The following is a 20,435-nucleotide window of genomic DNA, read 5'->3' on the forward strand; positions in this document are numbered from 1 at the left end:
CCCCTTAAAAAAATATCTCCAGATTCTTTTATTCAAATTCTTTATTCCATTATAAAAATCTGATAGTTTAACTTTTCAGACATGGCAACAACAGGGTTACTCTCAAATTCAACCCCTGGGCTGGACAGGGCTTCCAAATTAGTGGTTGATAGAAGGCACCACCTCAGCAACCAGCATCCAACCTCACCCAGGCCCACAGCTAAGCTTCCAGCCCCATAGCAGACTCGCAGGTTCCTGTTCCACCTGCACACAAGCCTGCAAAGCCCTTACGGCCAAAGCGTGGCAGAAGGGGCTGCGTGTGCAACCTCAGGCTTTCAGCAAGGATTTGGAAGTCACACAAGCGCGCACTCACTCACACAAGTAGGCTGGACCTCACCCTGGACTCCACCAGGGAAAGAAAAACAGGCAAAAAGACTTGTCTCCAGCTGAAGGCACTTCTGACTGGAAGGAGTTCCCAGAGCAAGTCATGAACTCACTTCATACTAGGTGTAATTTACAGGGACTGCAAGATGCCAGGCAGGGAAATGCATCAATTTGACAGACAGAGGCTGAAGGAAAAGAAAATCGAAAGGGACATTAGGAAAAGAGTACTAGGCACAAGGCAGGAGCGCTGTGGGGACTGCAGCTGTTTATCTTCTGTCGCAGTTTTGGTAGATATGCCATCAAAGAGAATAGCGCTCCATTTTCCTAATTGGTTTTCCTTCGAGATGACTAATGGATCAACAAGGCCTAGCAACAGCAAACAGCTCCCTGGGGCTTGCTCATTTGGGGCCCAGAAGCTTGCGAGTCAGAGGAGCTAGTCTGAAGCTAGGAAGAGAAGCTGGAAGATACCAGCAGGGCATGCTAGCCCTTTGGATGCTATTCATTTAAGCCTCCCTAATCCTCAGGACCTTTACAGAGCCATGCGTGTAAAGTGTACGTTGCAGGCAGGAAAGGCATCACTGAAATGCAAACAAAGAGCCAACACCCTCCAGAGCAAAGCCAGCACTGGAGGACCTTGGATGGGTGTTCAAGTACAAACTATTATTTCAGGATTCAGATCGGATCTGCTCAGTAACCAGCTCTGTGGAGGACCTGGGGATGCCACAGGCTCTTCACAAAAAAAAAATTTTAAAAAAAAATTAATTCCTTCCCCTGACAAGGTTAACCTCTTCTAGCAAGCACAGTAAGTCTATAAATATATGGGCTTAAGCACATTATCTCCAGGACTGAGACAGCTCAGGACTTGCAAATCCACACAAACCATTTCTTACAAACTGGACTTGTAAGCAGGTAGGCTTAGCGCTTCATTTAAAAACCCTGCACTCCACACTGGATCTGCCTCACGCAGAGCACTGGCATAAAACATCTAGCCACTGCTGATACCAGAGAACTATCACATACGCTGGGCAGCTACCACACCCTCATGTGTGACAAATACAAGACTGGCTCGGCACGTGGCCAGTACCAGCGTAATACAGCATATCCTGCGGGGTATGTGCATAGATGCTGTGCCGAGGGTTACAGCAGGGGCTCTGATGTTTGTCCCTCTGCCAGCTGACAACCCTCTGGGGCACTGGCAGCCTCACTCACATTGCTCAGGCTCTGCCTCAGCACAGGAGCCCACCCAAAAGAAATAATGCTGGGGGCACCCTGGAGGGGAAGCAGGATCAATTCAAGCTCTCCAGAAGTCCTGTTGCAAGGATGGGCAGTAGTGCCAGACCCTGGTACCCAGCTGCAGCCTAACTCCAGCTATTCAGCCACCCTTGGAAACTTCCCATGTACCAGCAGGAAGAGAAAGAATGTTTATGACATTCTCCTCATGGCTTTGAGTCACATTCATTTGAACATTGCTCCCAACAGCACAAGATGGTCAGCACGCTGGTTTGACAGATTGCAGGGACCTGTTGTCAAACTGCTGACATCCCAGCAACTCTCTACATAGAACAGGAAGGAACGGTGCAATTCCCACAGACAACATGAGTAGTATTGCATCCCCTTCGCCTTCCCGATAAAAATGAGACAGATGGTCACATTTATAGCACAAATCCTTTAGCCAGAGTGTTCCTCCTACCCTCCCACCTCGTTGCCACAAGCTCCTCTTGGAAGCCCTTCCACGCCTGCCTGGGCAGCCTTTCAGTACTTGCTCGGACTTAATGGTGTAAGAAGGAAATGAGGTCTTGCACAAGCAAACTGATGCCTTCAGGTTAGGACAGATTCTTATTTCAGTCTGTTCCAGGAAACACAGCCTTGTGTTCAAGCTCTTCCTACAGAGAAAATGCCAACAGGTGCATCTTGAGCATCTTAACCTTACTCAGACTTCTCAGGAAACTATCTGTAATCAAAAAATGGGGCCACGCTCCAGGCTCACCCAGGTGTTCCTCCACTCTGTCGCTTTCTCGAATATCCAGTCCCACAGGCTGACACAATAAAGTGATCAACAAGTCAAACCCTTTGAATACCATGGGCAAACCACACTGCCCACTCTGAAGCAACAGCAGCAGAGCAATATTCTGAAATCGCAGAAGGAATCTGCTAGCAAGAACAGAGTGTTCAGGCTGTGAAAGACTAAATTGAAAATGAAGGAAGGTAATGGAGAAGCCAGACATGGACGGCTGGGCTGAGGGTCCTGCTGAAGTCTTTGCACCTAAGGCCAAGAAATCATGAGCCAGGACTCTCCCAAAAGTTGTACCTGTCTTCTTGCATTTGAGAAACCAAGCAGATCTCAAACTGCGTAAGCAATTAAACTTTCCTACACCAGGGCAATGAACACCTCAACAAGACCCATCTATTACTTGCCCTCTTCGTTAGCAAAGCCATTGGCATCAACAACCCTTGTGACCCTTGAGCATGAGGACTATGACTGTATCTTATTCCTGTAACAGGACTCCCTGAAATCTCTCTGCATATCGAGATCTGCAAGGACCAGGACTGACACCATGCAAGCCAACTCCTGTGGCTAATGACAGAGAAATTCCTGCACTGAAAGGGCTGCTGCAAATAGCCCTGCCGTGCCTGTAACTTTAAAGGTTACCTCGTCTTTTTCCTCTTGCCTGCGGCGCTGCTCCGCTTCAAATACCAGCTTCACTTGGATTTCCTGAGCGATTTCACAGTCCTGTCGTTCTCTAGAAGGCAAGGAGACAAGGATTATAGGCAGCTAAAGTCACAGGCATCAATCAGCCTGGAGAAAGGGATAAAAGAGCTAAAAGAACCATCTGATTTACACAGAAGAATTATTACTCAGTATTAGTGCAGAGCCTATGAAATCTCACCAGGGACCAGGACTCCCTGTACTTACTGCTGGCCAAATTTAGAAAATAGGTCCCAAAACATTCACAATCAGAGCATAAAGCAAGAGAAAACAGATTTATAGGCAGTTTGCTAAGAAAGGAGGTAGGTACCATAGGATAGGGCAGGCCAAGGCAGCCCATACGAGTCTCTGCAAACACTCTAATCCTGCTGAGGAGTTTTTGTACGCATGGTGCCAAAGGAGGGGTTTAGGGGTCACGTTAATGCAGACATTTCTGGGAAGTGGTTTTCACCTGAAAGCCAAGAAGGAGAAAGTGCAGAAAAGCTGATAGCAAAATGCAGTACGTAGGCCAAGCAGACGCTGGAGGTGGCAGTTCAGTAATGAATGAGAAATGCCACTGAGGTGGGACGAGACACAAAAGCAGAACCGGTGCCAAGAGGCAAGAGAGCAATGTGCGTCAAAACAAGGGGCGAGGGAGCAATCATCTATTGCGGATGCAGGAGCAACACAATATTGCAGTAACTGGAGACAGAAAAAGAGATACTGGAGTAATTCAGACATGGAACAGAGTTTCGTCTGTGCGGATAGACGGGGAAGGCCATATTGCAGGGATGTCATACAGAAAGCATCGGCAAGAATTGTGCCATACTCAGCTGCAGGCTCTGATGCCCAGCAAACAGGCTGGAATGATGGCCAGGGGTATCTTAGGGCAAGCCAGAAAAGGGCTGGGGGATTTGAGAAGAAAGATTAAGAGCTCTCTCTTTCAGCACTGTTGAAATTGAGCCAAAGAGTAGGTCTAAAGAGGTCAGAAAAAAATCAATCGAAGCTATCTCTGCAACTGAGACTACTGAAAGGCAAGGCATAGGAGGAGATAAGAATGGGAACAGCAACAGGCAGATCTTGCTTTATTAGAAAACAAACTTTTGAAGAATATGCTGGCAACGATCAGACGGGTGATGGGAGGACTACCAAGAACACGTTATGGAAGTCAAGCAAGTATTTCAAGAGAAGCAGCTATTGTCAACGTTGGGCCATGTGGGCTGCAACAACTAGCTTTAGACTTGAGCAACGATCAGGGCACAAGCAACCTAGCAAACTTGGAGGCAAAGGACAGGAAGGAAGTCTAGGATGTGAGCGGAAGAAATTAAAATAGTAAGTGTAGACTTTCAGTAGCAAAGCAGACAGAAGTGGCATGGCTGGAGCAGTCAGTAATACCACAGAGCCTGCTTTTATAGAAAGTGAAGAATGAGAGAAGCAGAAAGAGTGGATATGTGGCTTAGGGTGGGAGGAAGGACACTGCAACAAGAAGAGGGTTTAGAGGACAAGCACCACCAGAAACAACTAATCTGTCTTTTCTGGAAGGAGAAGGAACATGCAGCAAGAGGAAAAAGAAGCTTCTTTATTTCTGGCAACTGCTCCTTGGAAGCAGACCTGCAATTGAGTACTGCATGTTATTTATATCCCCTTTCCCACGCACATATGAACCCCAAGTCAATTCCCAGACCACCACACTCGCAAACACTTGTGCATATCCATAAACTGACCCACATCTAAAGACACCCCGGAAGACACTCACTAATTTCAGTGTTTGCAGGGCTGGAGTTATCAATAGGTCAAACCTCTTCAGACATCAGTTTCTTTCATCCAGGTAATAAAACCTGGCATTCTGTGTGTGTGTGCCTGTGTGCGTTTCACTTGACTCCAGGGAGGGACCTGTTCAAAGGCACACAAGCTCACACAGCAGCAAATCTAGTTCTTGAACCTGCCATGTAAAAAGGGACCTTGGCAAACCTGGCACCCAGCAGGGAACCACAGTCCCCAGCAAAACAATAGCTGAATATGCAAATCATGGGGAGCAGGCTGTCAGTGGGCCTAAGATAGTGGATCCCTTATGACCCCAGACTCAGAGGACACGAATCCAGGTAGAAAGTAAGTTAGAAAGGTCAGACATATCAAGGCATTGCACGTCTCCAGTTCCCCTGGCACCTGTGAACAGAGCTAAGGTGCCAAGTTCATCAGCACCAACTGACTTGCTAAATGCTTAAAATACATCTTATTGCAGACAAACAAGAGACAGAAACAGCTAATCGTCTTTCAAAGCCAAGGCAACAAGGTCATTGCCTCTCCATTTGCAGCAAAGAACACTAGAAAGAATGCAAAAGCAGAAGCATTTTCTTGTTCCTGATGACACGCATCTTGGAATACACCGTATCAATCTCTAAGAAGCACTGAACAGCAACAGAGGATTAGATTCGGGGTTTTATTGCTCAGTGGTAATTAAATACTGAGACTTGATTAGTTAATCAACATAAGGTAGTGTTTCAACTTGACTGAGCATAAGAAAATAGGCTGAAGAACTTTGACAGCTCTTTTGGTCCTTCAGTTTCATTAGTGTGAGTTCAAGTGCCCATCAGTCCCCAGAAATCAGCCAGAGCAACATAAATGTCACCATCCCTGAACATCACACCTATGTGTCCTCCATTCCTGGGCAGCCAGGAGTGTTAAGAGAGTCAGGGAATCTCTACATCAGTTTAGCAAAAAGGGGGGGGGGACGGGAGGGGGACAAAAAGTCGGTGTGATCAGAAAGCTCCCATTCATGTTGGCTGTAGAAACTAATTGTTGCCAGATGAGGAGGAGGGAAAAAAAAAAAAAAGAAAAAGGTTTAAGGGAACCATTCAAAGGAACTGTTCACATTAGTGTAACAGAACCATCACAGCACTGGGAGCAAAATGAGGAAACAGCGTATTTTCACGGTATTTCCAACAGTTACTTTAGCAACCTTGCTAGTATGCTTGGCAGTGTGCAGGCTGCTCAGCTAGATGTGAGAGATGCTTTTAAAGAAGCATGAAAATAAGGTTTGATGCTCCCTCGAATTCTTAAAAGGAGAAGAAAAGTTATTTCTATTCTCTCATTTATCTTCACAAAGTCTGTCTGAGAGAATCTAGGATTTGAAAGACAGAAGAAAGCCCATAAATGTGAAGAGCTTTTTTATGTTCCCTGTTTCTAAAGTCCACCCAGTTCTGCCCCTTTACTCCTCCCATCACCTTGCAGTGTCAAACTGTCCTAGATGATACAGAAAGCAATGGCAGCGAGAATCATTTTGTTGCCAGAACACACTGATCTTGCACAAGGAGACAGTGGGAACGTACAAAGAATTAAGGAAGAAAAATATCCAATTACAAAAGGATGCCTCCAACTTTTTTACCATTCTTGCAGAAGAGCTCATGCTCTCAGGAGCAGAACTGCTGCTGACACAACACTTTGCATCGGTTCTGCCTGTAACTTGGCTCACAAAGTTCGTAAATCCCATTTTACAGAGTCCTACAACAAGAAAATTGTTTGCAGTTCCCAGCAAGTAACAAGAAGGAATCCTCTCTGCCATACAAAATTAATTTTTATGTTGTCATTTACATGCTCACATCTCTAATTGGTAATGAAGACAAAACTATTGAAAGAAAGCCCAGACTTGAGCAGTAACACATGTATCCACCCAGTGCTGCCTGAGTATGCTGGGAACATTGAAAACAGTGGCTGATTTGTCACGCCCCAGCTTCAAATCTTTTATGAACAGCTCCTTTGAAGCTAGTCCTGCATCTCACACATCTGCAATACAGAGCTCTCCTACTCCATGGCTGTCTCTGCCAGATGAGCCACCCAGGGCCTGTGATCCCACCACCAACTGCACCTGGGGGGTGGCATCACAGAGCACGACACAGGCCAGGAGGCAGCACAGCCGCCCAGATGTATTCCTGCCTTGCAGACCCCGCATTTGGGGGGAGCCCCGTCCTGCTGCCTCTCCTCATCGGGATCGGAGTGAGCCCAGTCACACGACCCATTTGTTACATCTCACATATTGCAAGAGGCTAAAGGGGGAGGGGGGGATGGGACAAAAACAAACAAACAAAAAACAACACACCACCAAAAAATGAAAGCATCAGTGTCAACTCTGCATTGGAAAGTACCTCTTGCTTTATATATATGTTTTTGAAATATAACATGGCCCAGCACTGCCATGTTATATTCCTACACCAGCTCCACAGCCTAAGAGCCATGGCACACAGAAAGCCAAATCACAGGCCACAGCGTTAGATCTGGAGTGTATCACTCAAACAGCCTCCCACAGCTGCTGCAGAAGTCAGTGACTGCAAGAAAAGGCCTGTCCCCCAACAACCATCTCCACCAATTGACCGTGGGGCAGCAGCTCCTCTTCCCAGGTCGCTTCACGCTGGAGTACCTGCAAGCGCAAGCGGGGGCTTTGAACCGTTCAGTGCAACAGTACACGAAAAAGCATTGTGCCCAGCTCCTCAAAAGCACTCATCCAGCACAATACAAACATGTGAATATCTGCAATTTCCACAGGAGAGAGAATTCACTGTAACACTGTGTATTTCTGTGGTGTGGTTTCTTCCTTCTCAGGCTTTAGCCAGGGACAAGGTCAATGCAAGTGGCCAAGTTACCCCACTTTGTCAACAGGCAGCAGAACAGGAAGGCTCCTTCCCACGGTCAGGCAACAGAATCTAAGCCAGGATGGGCCCCAGGACCACCTACTCCAACCCTGTCCTCATTACTCTGCGTCAGAGCCTAATATCAATACTTTTACTGCAATGGATAGCCAAAGGAAAAGGGAAACAAAAGCAAAAGGCTTATCAACCTGAATCCCATGTACTGTCAATCAACTCAAATCAAAGCAGCTGATTTCAGTGCTCTGACCCACATGGGACTAGTATTTCAAGAGCTCCATCCCAAACTCACAAGTCTTTTCGGTGTTTCTGGATTTGAGCACGTGCTTTCAGATCCTCCTCTTCTTGCAGTTGCTTGGCCACCTGCAAATCATGTTGCACCAGACGATTACGCTGAACATTTGTTGCCAAGTGATGCTCAACTGGAAATAAACACAGACAAGAACCCCCAAATCAGCCTGCAGAACTTCAGGGTGTGAACAAGAAAAAACAAGTGGGAGGGAGATTCCAGGCCAGAAATGAAGACAGTTCTTGGTAGGGAAACATCTTTAAAGGTGGGGAAGTCCTGAACTGAAATTACACTAGCAGCTTGAGATTGTCTCGTTTCAGCACTGAAGAGGACTGTATATGTTTGTCTGTTACCAAAACAAGATCTGCATATCTTGATCACATCCAGGTTCATGGGGAATGCTTTTCAGGCTTTGAATTTCATTTTCTGGCCATGGGAAGTTACCCTAGATGAATAAAGTGGGTCTGGAAGGGACCACCAGAGACCAGTGAGGATGAGCTGAACCTAAGCCACTTTGATGGATGCTTCCCTAATTTGTTCTCAAGAACCTCTAGAGAAGGAAACTCATCTCGCTCTCAACATATCAGTTCCAGAATCTCACTACCTTTATATTTAGCAACAGAGCAACTGTGTACTACAGTAAGTCCGTTACCATACATGGATACTGCCTGCAAGAAAAGATGGCTACGTGAGCTGCAGCTGAGCCATCTTTAATTCAGTGGTCTCAGGTTCCAGCTGCAAGGGCACAACTTCAGCACAAGTTGCATGCTTGGCAGAGTAGCTGGAATGGTATTAGCACCTAGTACTGGTAGATACCAATGGTCCTGGCACCCAGCAAAGCAGATTAGAGAAGCCAACACACCTGAAACTGCAATGCAAAAATACACAAAGTAACAGACAAACATGTTAAAAAAAATTAAAAGAAAAAAATAATCACCAGTTACTTTGAAGTTTCTGGCTCTACTTTTTTTTCCTCTTTTTTTAAACCCTTGTGGTGTACAGCTGTCCTCCCTCAAAATGTCTTAAAATGAAGCCGCCTTTCAAAAGGCAGGCACTAGCGATTCTGAAATAAGTAAACAGACAGACCTCTTCTGGTTGCACCTCAGGTCAGCCTATAAAACTTGAAACTTCAAAAATTGCTAGTCATTTCTAAAAAACTTGCACAGCAACAAAACCTCAAATGCGCTCCTACATGCAATTTTATTATAAATGGCATAAACTCAACTCTAAAGGAGAGCACAAAACTGAAACACGAAATGCAACTATCTCTAGGGTACAACGTGAGCTGGGGCAGAATGCGGAGTAGTGTTACAGGACAGTGAAGACAGTAATAATAATCTGTATTCCATTAAAAAGAATAGAAATAAAATAAAAGCAGGGAGGATTTTTCTTAGCAAAACCAAAGCCAGGTATCTGTTGGGACAAATTTGCTTCAGTTTGTTCCAAAGATCATTGCTACTTACTCTCTTGCTCCTGCAAGTTATGGGCCAAGGTATGATCTTCCAGAACAGCGAAGTCTCGACACACTGGACAGGGAAACAAAGCCAAGAGAATCAGCATCAGGAGCAAAAAAAACCCCAAAACCAAAACCAACATCAAAAGAGCTATGGGGGTCAGGGGAGCATACACACACAAGACTTCTGACACACTTTCTACCAGCCAAGGTCTGGACTTGTGGTCTTTTTCCCCCCTCCTACACTTGTGGCTATTTTTGCACACACTTGCTTCTTTGTCCCTGTTTGCATAAAAAGCCTTCTCCACTCTCCCTTCCATTTCCGCTTCTTTAGTTTACAACCAGAACTGCCCACGCCACCAGTGGATCAGACCTTGTGTACAAAACCCTGTATTCTACCCACATTTATACCAATGCCCACGCTGACTGTGTTCAGCTAAAACCAAGGGCGAGTGTTTGTGCTTACTATGACTCTTTGCCAGGTTAAAGGGTCCGAGAATAGTATTTTCTCCGCACAAAGGCACATGCACACTGTCACCTCTGCGGAGCTCAGCAGACTGAGCTCCGTGGCTCTCACTGCAAGGCATTTCTACCAGCTCAGGCATCATTTTACAATTGTCTCTTGTAAGCTTCATTGACTTTTTCAAGTGCAGATGCTGGATTTGCACCTAGAACCCAGATACGGGATCAACCACAGCGTTACTGGCAGCGATAAGCACAGCCTCTTAAGAGGAGGCTTAAAATGACCCAGAGACAATCTAAATGGGAAGGGCACAAGCTCCCTTTGGCACCAGTCTGAAAGCCGCATTTTTGCCAATGCCTATCACTTTCACACTTGAACTTTCAAAGGAATGCTCTACCCACACTGTAGAAAAACACCAGTGTTTATTTTTAACTTGCTATGATAGGCAGCGGGGCAGCAAAACACAAGCCACATACATATTGGGACAGGGACACACACACAGCATCTGCTTCAGCCTTTTGGTGGTAGGTACGCATCAGCTTCTTGGTGAACCAAGGACAAACTGTGACCTGTGCCCCCAAACTGCAGGATGGGGTCCTACTCTGCACATCTGCCATAACGTTGGGTTCCTGCCTGCTTCAAGGGGAGTTTAAGGCAGGGGCGCTGAAAAATTTACACTGGAGAGGTCTGTCGCTTGTTTTTCCCCCTCAATGTGACAAGCTAAGCAGCTTAACAGGACCTGAAAGGCAGATATCTCCCATGTGAAACACACGGCACAAAGCAGAGAACTACAAAGTGCTTCCGAAGCTGCAGAAGGAGGTACAAACCGCTGCCGCTGTGCTCCACAGGCAAAACCTCTGGAAAAGACCAAGGTTTCTCTTTAGCAGAGCACAGCGACAGCCTAGAAGAGAAAGTGAAAGTAACCCCCAGAACACACCAAAACTACAAGGGGAATTTATGAGGAACCTGTTTATGAAAGGGTTCAGAGTCAGATAAGATAAAACATTTCCATCACTGCAAAGGGTAGAAAATACAAGGAAACAAGCAGGTAGCCACATCTTCCTGAGCCACAGTCTCACAAGCCTTCCCTCTTCTTGCATTGACTCACATGCTCTGCTAGAGAAGCATTCAGATGTTTGTCTGCACCCAAGTATCTTCACAAAATATCTAGAAGAGTTTCAAGTTGTGTGTACTATGAGGTCAGATAAATACTTTATCCTTTATCATATTCAACAGAATTTTTGGTTGAGCCTTTCTGCATTGGAGGGTATTTTACAGATGACAAAAAGCTCCTAACAGCTAGACCAGCGCTTCAGGGAAGGAGAGTGACAAGCAGCAGGGTGGAGATGAGGACGAAGATTATGGTTATATGATCCCATAGTGACTCACTTTAAGCATGTACAGTTCTGGATGGTACAATTAAGGTTTTGTTGTTGCTTTTTTTTATTGCAACCTCTTTTAAAAAAGGAAAGAGGATAGAAAACACTAAATAGCACTGAAACACTTCCAGTGGGCATTTGTGTATAAATAAAGAAACACTGCCTTCAGCCACAGATCTGGAAAAGCCACAGCTGAGTTGCAGGCAGCAGTGCTGTTCACAGGTGACATACCCAGGGTGCTCGGTGGTCATGAACACATTTTTTTATGGGATAGGGCAAGGGGATCTTGCCTAGAGAGACTTTTTTTCTGTGGTCCCTAATACTACTTCAACTTCATAGCACGATTATGGAACAACCTCCTTCTGCTTACAACAAGCATCGTCTGGCCTGCTGGAAGGGCACATCTAGCTTGGAGGTTTGAGCCCTACTATCAGTTCAGAGCTAAGCAAAGACACCTCAATACAGAAACACAAACAGTCTGCCCAAATCTAGGGCTGTGCCTTTACCACCACGTATTCAAGAAGCAGCACTTGCTCCTGACAGTTTAAAAAAAAAAAAAATGGGGGAGGGAAGTGTTATTTTTAACTGCAATAGGTCTCTGAGCAAGTCCACGGCACAGCTGCCTGAACAGCTGTACTAGGAAGACAAGGCGGGCACAGCACAGGAGCAAGGATGAACATTTCAGAGCTGCTTATTTTTTGCATAAAGATTGCTGCTGTAAGAAATGCTTATGAAACTGCATCCCAGCCTTCCCACCTCCTTTCTGCACAGACTCATACACTGCTCTGATTGCTGTGGTCTTCTAGCTCTGCCTTGTTGGTCACGGTGCTCATGGTGCTGGCAAGACCTTTGCTCCATCCTCCCCAGAGAGGCAAACCAGCAGAAGAGGACTTTAGGGTTTTTTTACTCCATTCTACCCACACCCAGACACACTTCTCTGAGAAAAAAAACATGTTGACAGAAACATGCTCAGCGTACAGGCAATAAAGTGGGAGGGCCGTGGTAGAACACTGCTGCTCTTCTCTTGACGAGTCTTGCACCAACCCCAAAAAAGTCTAATTTTCTCCAGTGAGCTTCATTCCTACAATATAGCAATATTGTTTAACCCTTTTGGATTGATGGGCCAATAAAAACTTTCTAAAGAAACCATGGACTCAAAATAAAAAGGCCAAGTGCCTATACTGTTGTGTTGTATACGTGGGCCTGCTGCTTCTAGCTGCTCCTCCAGAGATCTGGTGGAAGTAGTCCATGGGTCTCCAAAGTTAAACAAACAAGAAAAAAACAAAGAAAACAAACTCCTCAGGTCCTCACTTCCTACGGGCCACAGCTGAAAGCTGCTGGATGCCAGAGACATAAAGCAGGGACCAAGGCTCCCGTCTGGGTTGTTTTGGCTCTTCAGTACAGGTCTGTGCCACTTGGAGCTCAGTGCCGGGGCCAGGAAGCACCCACAGCCCAGGGTACCACCACACACGCTTCCCAGCTCATGACCTGAAGCAGCCTAGCTCAGATCCAGCACCACCACTAACGAGGCCACACAGCACCCAGACCTGAGGCTGTGCCCAGCCACCGCCTGCCCTGTCTCTGTGCACAGGGACACAGCAAGTGGGGACAATGCCCTGGGACGAGCCACCAAGTTGCAGGTGGCCTAGACATGGGGCTGAGTCTTAAAACAGTGATGATTAATAACCATCCAGCTTCCCTCTCTCTGTCCTGGATCTGGATGGGATAATGATAAGCATGCTGGAAGCTCCCAAGTGTCTGGGCTCCACGGTGCCCCCACCTCACAGCGGACACAGCAAGGTGCAGGCTGGTGGGGCAGCAGCAAGCCTTAGGGTTGCTCACACATTGGGATTCATTCATGCACTGCTGAAGAAGCCACTTGGCCACATATACAAACTCGTTAAGCTGCTCTTACAAACCCACGAACTGACGGCTCGAGCACACAGCCCTTGCTTTGTGCTGCTGAAGCCGCTGGCAGGGCAGGCGGCACAAGACCTTTCGTCACTGTCAGAAACTTGGCTGGGCTGGCCGCCTCCAACTCATCTGAGCACATTATTCCCAAGTCCCATCAGCCTGAGGATAACATGCAAAGGAAGATGAGAACATCCCATTACGAACACAACGAAGCACTGTCAGCCAGCCAGGTGGCAAGAGATGGGGACACCTGCAACTCCCTAGCAAGTCTGGGGGCAACAGCAAGTGCAGAGCACTCCCTCAAGACTAGACCCAGCACCCATGGCACTGAGTCAAGCATGACCGCAGCTACAAGTGACACCAAGGAAACCAACCCTCGGTTCTCGAAGACATGCATCCAACAATGAGGCAACTACAAAATAAGTGGAGATGTGGACCAGCCAGGCATGGTCTGAAATAAAGCTTCATCAGCGCTAGTCCTCATCCCGTGCTCAGTCTCAGCATGGCACCAGCATGCTCATTACTAGGTATTATGGGCGCTGGGCTTGTGCTGAGAAATAGGATGGCCCCAATGACAACGCAGAGACTCACAATTTCTCCTCTCTGAAAGGCTTCGTATTTAAGGGGAAAGAAATCTATTTCATTATTCCCTAACTGTATGCCTCAAAAATGAAAGGTAAGATTAACGTTACATTTATTGCTGCCAATGAACTTGACTTCCCATCCCCATGCCCTGGCTGCATGCCATCAGACAGTCAAAGAACCAGCAGGGGTGCAATCAGAGCAGCTACAATTGGCAAGTCCAGTGAAGTGCGAAACATTAACACCAGGTATACCATAGTCTGATTAAGTCAATCTGCCTTGGCACAGCAGGGAGCAGGTCTGAGATACGTGCTTCTGGCACAGCTGTCAATAAAAGAAATGCCAGCCCAGGAATCCCAGCCACTGTCACAGCCAACAGGGGAGGACAAGGGCAGAAGCATGGCTGGAAGCCTCATCCTCTGCAGCAGTGGTGGGCTCCAAAATCCAGGCAGCGGCATGAAAGAGGGAGCTCACTTGCTTGATGGAACCTGAAGAGCCTCTCTGCAAGCTCCAAGCACAGGTTTTCTCCACTGGTATGAGTTCACCCCGAAAACAGGCCTTTCTAAGCATCACTGAAGCAGTGCATCTGAGGCACAATTGCAAGCCTTGCCTTTACGGCCATAAGCCAACAGCAAGCCGAACAACAACTTGGCAAATTTTCATGAAATAACCTCTTCTTTTTGCCTCACTAGCTTTCTCCAGCATTACCTCAGCTCCATAGCTCAGCATTTCTAACACCAAACTGCTTCAAAGAGAGTGGGGTAACCACAACAGAGGAGCAAAGGCAGCCTTAGATGTTGCTAGCGATATTTAGGTGTGCGACAAAGAGGTAGGTAACGTCCAGGAATAGGCAGTGTGAGTGCGCACTGTCTCTACAAGAGGTCAAACCCGACAGGCTTCTCAAGCGTGGCTTAGAGCAAAAAACCCCCCCCACACTTCTGCCTGAAGTCTTAGACCGTGTTTCAACATCACTGAAGAGCCCAAGGGCCCCTTTGGTTCATGTGGCCCATATGACATGCCCTGGGATACTAGCCAGTTCAATGACCCAGGGACCACACAAACACACTCCAAGCATTTCCTTTTGGGCCTTAAAAACCATCTTTTGCTCCCCACCCCCTCCACTCCCAACATTTTCTCATCAGCATCATGTGCTGGATAATTCACAAAATAAACTAGAAGGTGTGAGTCATGCTTAGTTTAGAGCATCTGCAGTTTTTGAATCCTGAACTGGAGGACAGGAGGGAGAGGAAAGACAAAAGTGACACAGGAAAAAAGTTTCATCAGCTAAAAATCACTTTTCAGGGCCTACAGAGCTGGCAAGTTAAGTGCCAAGCAGCGAGTGCAGCCTGTTACAAGCCAGCAGTCTGAGGAATGTGCTGAGCTATGAAGATCCCTGCAGACTGGAAAGCAAGCTGGGACCTCATAGACTCTTACCAGCAGGGACTGGCCAGGCCACTCCAAGCTAGATAAGCCCTCCGAAATCTGCAGATCATTTCCTTAAAATAAAGCCAGCATGACCAAGCAGCCACCCAACTGGAGGTGAGAGGCTACCCAGAAGGCAGTTTCCAGAGGAAACATGCAACTGGGACCTTTCCTTCTCACCCCCAGCAAAGCTGCTCTGTGAGATACATGGCCTGACCTCACCGTTTCTCATTTCCATCCTGCGTCTCCCATTGCACCAGGAGATTCCTGAGCTCCTGCGACCACACGTGGGTGCCGACGGAGGCTGGCTGGGACACGTCTTGGCTGCTGCAGCTGCAGTTAACAGACGGCATTCCTAAGACCTTGGTCACCAGGCACTGCCAGTGCCAAGAACGTCCAAAAACTCACGCAGGGAGGTGGTGGCTCCCAGGCTAGAGGGCAGGGCTGGGCAGCCTGGGGAAGGGAACCATTTCTGCTCCTCAGCCACAGCACCAGAGCATCTCATGTAGCCAGGAGCTATGAGGCAGCACAAGGAGACCAGGCGGCCCCATGGGGAACCAAACTGAGGGGTCTTAGCCTAATTCTTAAAAGCATAAATGTGCAAAGTAAAAAAAAAAAAAAAAAAAAAAAAAGAATTGCCACAGAACCATGGCGGGGATCTTTGGCAGTCTTGGCCTGGAAGCTAAGAACAGCTTGGGATTTGTGAAAGAGGTTATCCTCTCTGCTCTACGCTAACGCCTTGAGGTCAAGGCCACGAGAGGTTTGCTCTGTCTGCACTGCTCTCCAACAATAAACTCTCACCTGCCCAACAATGCTTTAAAAAGGAAGACTATATATATATTTTTGAGCCAAATCCTCAGAACATGAGTCTGTTTTTTAAACTGCCTTGAAATAGAAATCAGCAGCATTCGCAAAATGCCTTCTCTGAGGCTACTAATTTGGCATTCTCACTTATGTAGACCTGCCTGCAAACTGTACTGTAGAGGAGTCCTCAAGCTGAGAGAGCATCTGCTGAACACCCCAAAGCAGAAGGTGATGTGCTTGTACAGTATAAACAGAAAGCTGGACATACCCAAGATCACAAAAAAATAGCACTGCAAGGGAGCTCAGAAGGTCATCCTAGAGCATGCCCCAGCCACAAAATTTGATAAAATTTATCATTCTGCCTTTATTACAGAAGGCTGCCATCTTTTTCATCATTGGATAATCGCACTCTACATCACTTCATCTGCAATCTTTCTAAGTAAGAGCAACTATTCTTATCCCCCAAGCTTAAAACACAACCCATAGGTGAAGAATGTTAAAGACCATGTCTTTGACTTCCAGAAGAAAATGTTGAGTTGAAGCACTCCAGGCTGGGACAGACAGATGTACTTGAAAATGGCATTGAACCTTAAGGAGTACTGGCACCCATGCTTTGAAAATTCAGCCTGTTCAGCCAGGTCCAGCTGGGTCCCCAGATATGAAGTACCCTGAGTCACAAGCACTTTCTAAAACCCTCAGTCCTGTAGCCAACTTTGCCACTACAGCTGCTGCCTCCTATTCCAGCAATGTCTGTGCATTGAGGGGCTGAATACATACAGTATTTTGCCACTTTAAAGCAGAGAGCAGATATATAAGCCACAATATGTTAATGTCTGCAATCCATTACCTGCCAGGGTCAGGACTCTATTATCTCTGTAGCTCTTTCTTGAGTGCCCCAGTGTCCATTGGCCTGTACAGGACTGCCTAAACCCAAAAGGTCAGCGGTGAGCTCAGCCATCGCACTGTGGACCCATCAGTAACATCTAGGTGGACAGGTATAAAAACCTCAAGGTAGATATATTGGTCAGGGATGGCTTGGCTAGTTTGACACCACAGCCAAGCAGTAGAGCCCAGGCAGCCAAACACACACTTCACTGACAACATATGTGAGGCATAACTGGGTCTGTGTATGGAAGAAGTTAATCTTAATTATCAATAAGAACAAAAGTTGCTTCTGTAGTCATCCTTTCCAGCATCTGATACAGCTTCAGTTGACTCAGCTAACACCACATGTGCAAAATGATCAACAGTAAAGACAGGGAGAAGTTTTCCTAGCAGTCAACTTTCACCACTGCCTCCCAGCCACGGATCACAGTAAAACAACATTGCCTCCCACAGCTGTGTTCTACCCTCACCTTGCCCAAGGGCAAACCACCACACACATCAGTGGAGAGCAGGGCAGGAGTTACCTTCACCAGGAGAGGTCAAAATCCCTGGCTTACACAGCCATCCCCATGAGCACTACTGTACCTGTAAAACGTGCCTTCAAGCAGTGTCCCATGGATCATATGACACTGTCCTTTTCTGGAGTCTTTTTTTGTTTCTTTTGCAGACAGGATGTCACAGCAGTTTTGGTTTCAAGCCCAACACCACTCATTTAAACTTGTGTAAGGGAGGGGGAAAAGAAAAACAGCCTCCTTTCATGCACAACTCAAAACAGCCACCCACTCAGAAAACTGCTCAGGCATGGAGCTTGCATCTCAAGAGATTTGCACTATATAAGCTCCCTTCCCCCAAACCCATCTCAGCAGTGATCACTGTATTTTGCCTTGATCTGTTTATTTCAGCATTTTAGGCAATTTTATACCACACACAACTCTTGGAGGGACACGCTGAATTTCCTAGATAGGTAAAACTTCTGCTGTCTGCTAAATGCAAGCCTAAATCCCTTGCTCAGTTCAGTAGTTTCTCTGCAGAGAGCTGGCAGGTTCGCCTTGTGGTTCAGGGTGCCCTTCAGGAACCATGGCACCCTGGGTGCTCCACTAGCATTTCTAAGCCCTCAGTTTCAGGCTGTGGTGAATAAGCTCACACAGCAGCTCCAGAGAGGCAGGCAGGCAGCTGAGAGCCAAGATAATTCAAAGTGTCAGCTCTCCCAGGCTTCTCCTCCAGCTTAATCCTAAAAGATAATGTAGCAAAATACAAGGGACACAGGATTCAGAAAGGGAGCTCTCAATGCCCCTCTGGTCCAAGTTCATGCACTGACTCAGTTTGCTGACTTCTGAAAGCCTGACATCCCCGCAGGAGGTGCCAAGTGCCAAAAAAAGGTTCCAGTTCCTCTCAAAACCCCACGGTGTGGTTTTACACCACAGGGACCTGCAGTCATTCAGAGGAACAAGCATCTCTGCAGAGAACAAGCAGAAGACAGACTCCCTCAGAGAGGCCACTTTTCAGCCTTCAGGTGACTAGAGCCAAGCCTGAGACTGCTCCGAGGCTCGTAGCTAAACAAGAGCTGCAGCTGGAAGGATGGACCGCAGCATCAGTTCACATGCAAACAAGCCAGGTTTTATTCATCCAGATCAGATACCTAGAGAAGCTCCAGCAGGATGGGCCCCAGGGCAGCCTCCCAGGCTTGCTGGAAACCTGACCAGCTGCTGCATTCAAAGCTGTACGTGTCAACTGATCCTGCAATCCACTCTGATTCTTACACGGATTCCTATCAGCTTCCTTTTTCCTAGAAAGGCGGCTGCTAGGCTGCGAGGACTCCTGTCTGCCACCCGTTCAGCTGCTGCCAGCACTGCAAATCTGCTCCACGAGAACAACCTTCCTCCACCTAACCAACCAAGGATGCTCTGCTTAGTTTCATAACCTCTTTCCTTTGTTCCACCAGCTCTTCACGGGTACTCTCTCCCCCCTCGCTTCCTGCATTTAAGTTCTCCAGGTTTATTAGTCAGCTCTGGAGAATACAAGTACCAAAGCTGGCCCCAGATAAGTCAAACCTTCACATCCATGTACAAGAGTCACAAATCAGTAAAGTTGCAGCACTAACAATACATGTCCCCCTTCCTGTCACAGCCTTGTGTTGGCATGCTGCTCTTAGAGCAACTACAGATTTAAAACAGTGGCATAAGAGGGTAAGAATAAGTCCCTGGCCTCTGGGGCCAGACAGGCAGGGAGGCAGAGCTCCCAGCATCAACCTGGAGCAAACCACTTTGTGGCACCTGTGTCCACAGCTCACGTGCACAGCAGAGCATGAGGAAGAAGCAGGCTGGCAGCCTTTTAAATGCCTCCTCTCCGAGAGCACAAAACGAGCTCCAAGTCAGATGTACAATTTTTGTTTTGGGAGCTAAATCACCTTAAAAAAGGACAATAAAAATCAGGACCTAACCAGTTCACCTGTTACATGGCCAGAGATGATGCTCTGGGCAATGCCAGCCACCTGGAGTACCACGTAACTGAGCACAGTAATCAGACCTGGAAGCAAACCTGCCTTTTCCACCTTGCATCAGGGATGTGAGGAATGCAGGCAGGGCTATGCAGCCCTAGCCAAGGACCCAGTCCCTCCAGCGCTGCAAATAAGGTCAGGAGAGCCCAGCCTCTTCCCGACACCAACTTCCTTCGGAAACCTGGCGCCGACCGAATCGCCTGCAGTAGAGTGCAGCCCTGTGAACAGCAGTGCTCTCTGCATGCCACAAAAACAGCCAACACCCTGGCGGCTTGGAAAATTCCCAGGTCTTTCCCTGCTGTCCTCCACTGCTTCACCCCAGCCCCCAGCAGCACTGCCAAAGGCTCCAGGAGGCACTGGTGAATTTAGGACATAAATCCTTCCCATCCCACCAGCCAGCACCCCAATAATAAAACTAACTTCAAAACAGAGTGAGAAAAAACTTCTTCCTACCAGGATCCCACAAGTAATGTTTGCCATATCCATAACAGACATATATGATAAGCTCAGGTGCTTTTGCAGTGCAAAGCCGTTCTGCCACGCAGAGGGGGAGAAGCTTTCCATCCCGAGCCAGGCCAGCACTTCCCCAGCCCATGTGCCAGGTCAGTGGTGACAGTCCCTCTGGGAGGAATATTCTCTGCCGGGACACGCTCCAGCATGTCCTGTCTGGCTGCAAAGGGCCAAAGCTATACACACCATGTCTTCTGGAGAGGTTTCTACAGAAAGAAAAAAAACAACCCACAAACAAAAACCCACCTCTCACTGGCAGGAAATATTCCTGTTCGCATAAACTTCCTTCCTCCCTTTTGTCCCATTACTTCTCAGGTCAGCCCCATCAGTGTCCTTAAGGTATGCCTGTCTCTCAGCACCTTCAAATATTTGTTCATTTATGTCCTCTTCCCCTTTGTCATCACTTACTGAACACCAGATACTGAGCCCACACAATATTTCCTCTTAAGCCGACTCCTCCAACCACCAAGTCCTGGTTCGGCAGAAGGGCTGGGAAAAGAACAAACCATACCTGTATGCACTCAGGAACTCAAATTTTTTACTGCACA

General features: G+C 47.2%; 1 protein-coding gene across 2 annotated transcripts in view; it reads right to left on the reverse strand.

The window, feature by feature from the left end:
* CCDC50 (coiled-coil domain containing 50) overlaps positions 1-20,435 on the reverse strand; it is a 45,002-nt gene that overhangs the window by 18,064 nt on the left and 6,503 nt on the right. For both annotated transcript variants that reach the window (XM_069792397.1, XM_069792396.1), the window contains exons 2-4: positions 9,442-9,504; positions 7,982-8,111; positions 3,014-3,104 (exon numbers count right to left, since the gene is read on the reverse strand). In XM_069792397.1, coding sequence (XP_069648498.1) covers positions 3,014-3,104; positions 7,982-8,111; positions 9,442-9,504 — 284 coding nt within the window. The remainder of the gene's footprint in view (positions 1-3,013; positions 3,105-7,981; positions 8,112-9,441; positions 9,505-20,435) is intronic.

Source organism: Haliaeetus albicilla, chromosome 9, assembly GCF_947461875.1.
Source record: "Haliaeetus albicilla chromosome 9, bHalAlb1.1, whole genome shotgun sequence".
NCBI classification, from domain to species: Eukaryota; Metazoa; Chordata; class Aves; order Accipitriformes; family Accipitridae; genus Haliaeetus; species Haliaeetus albicilla.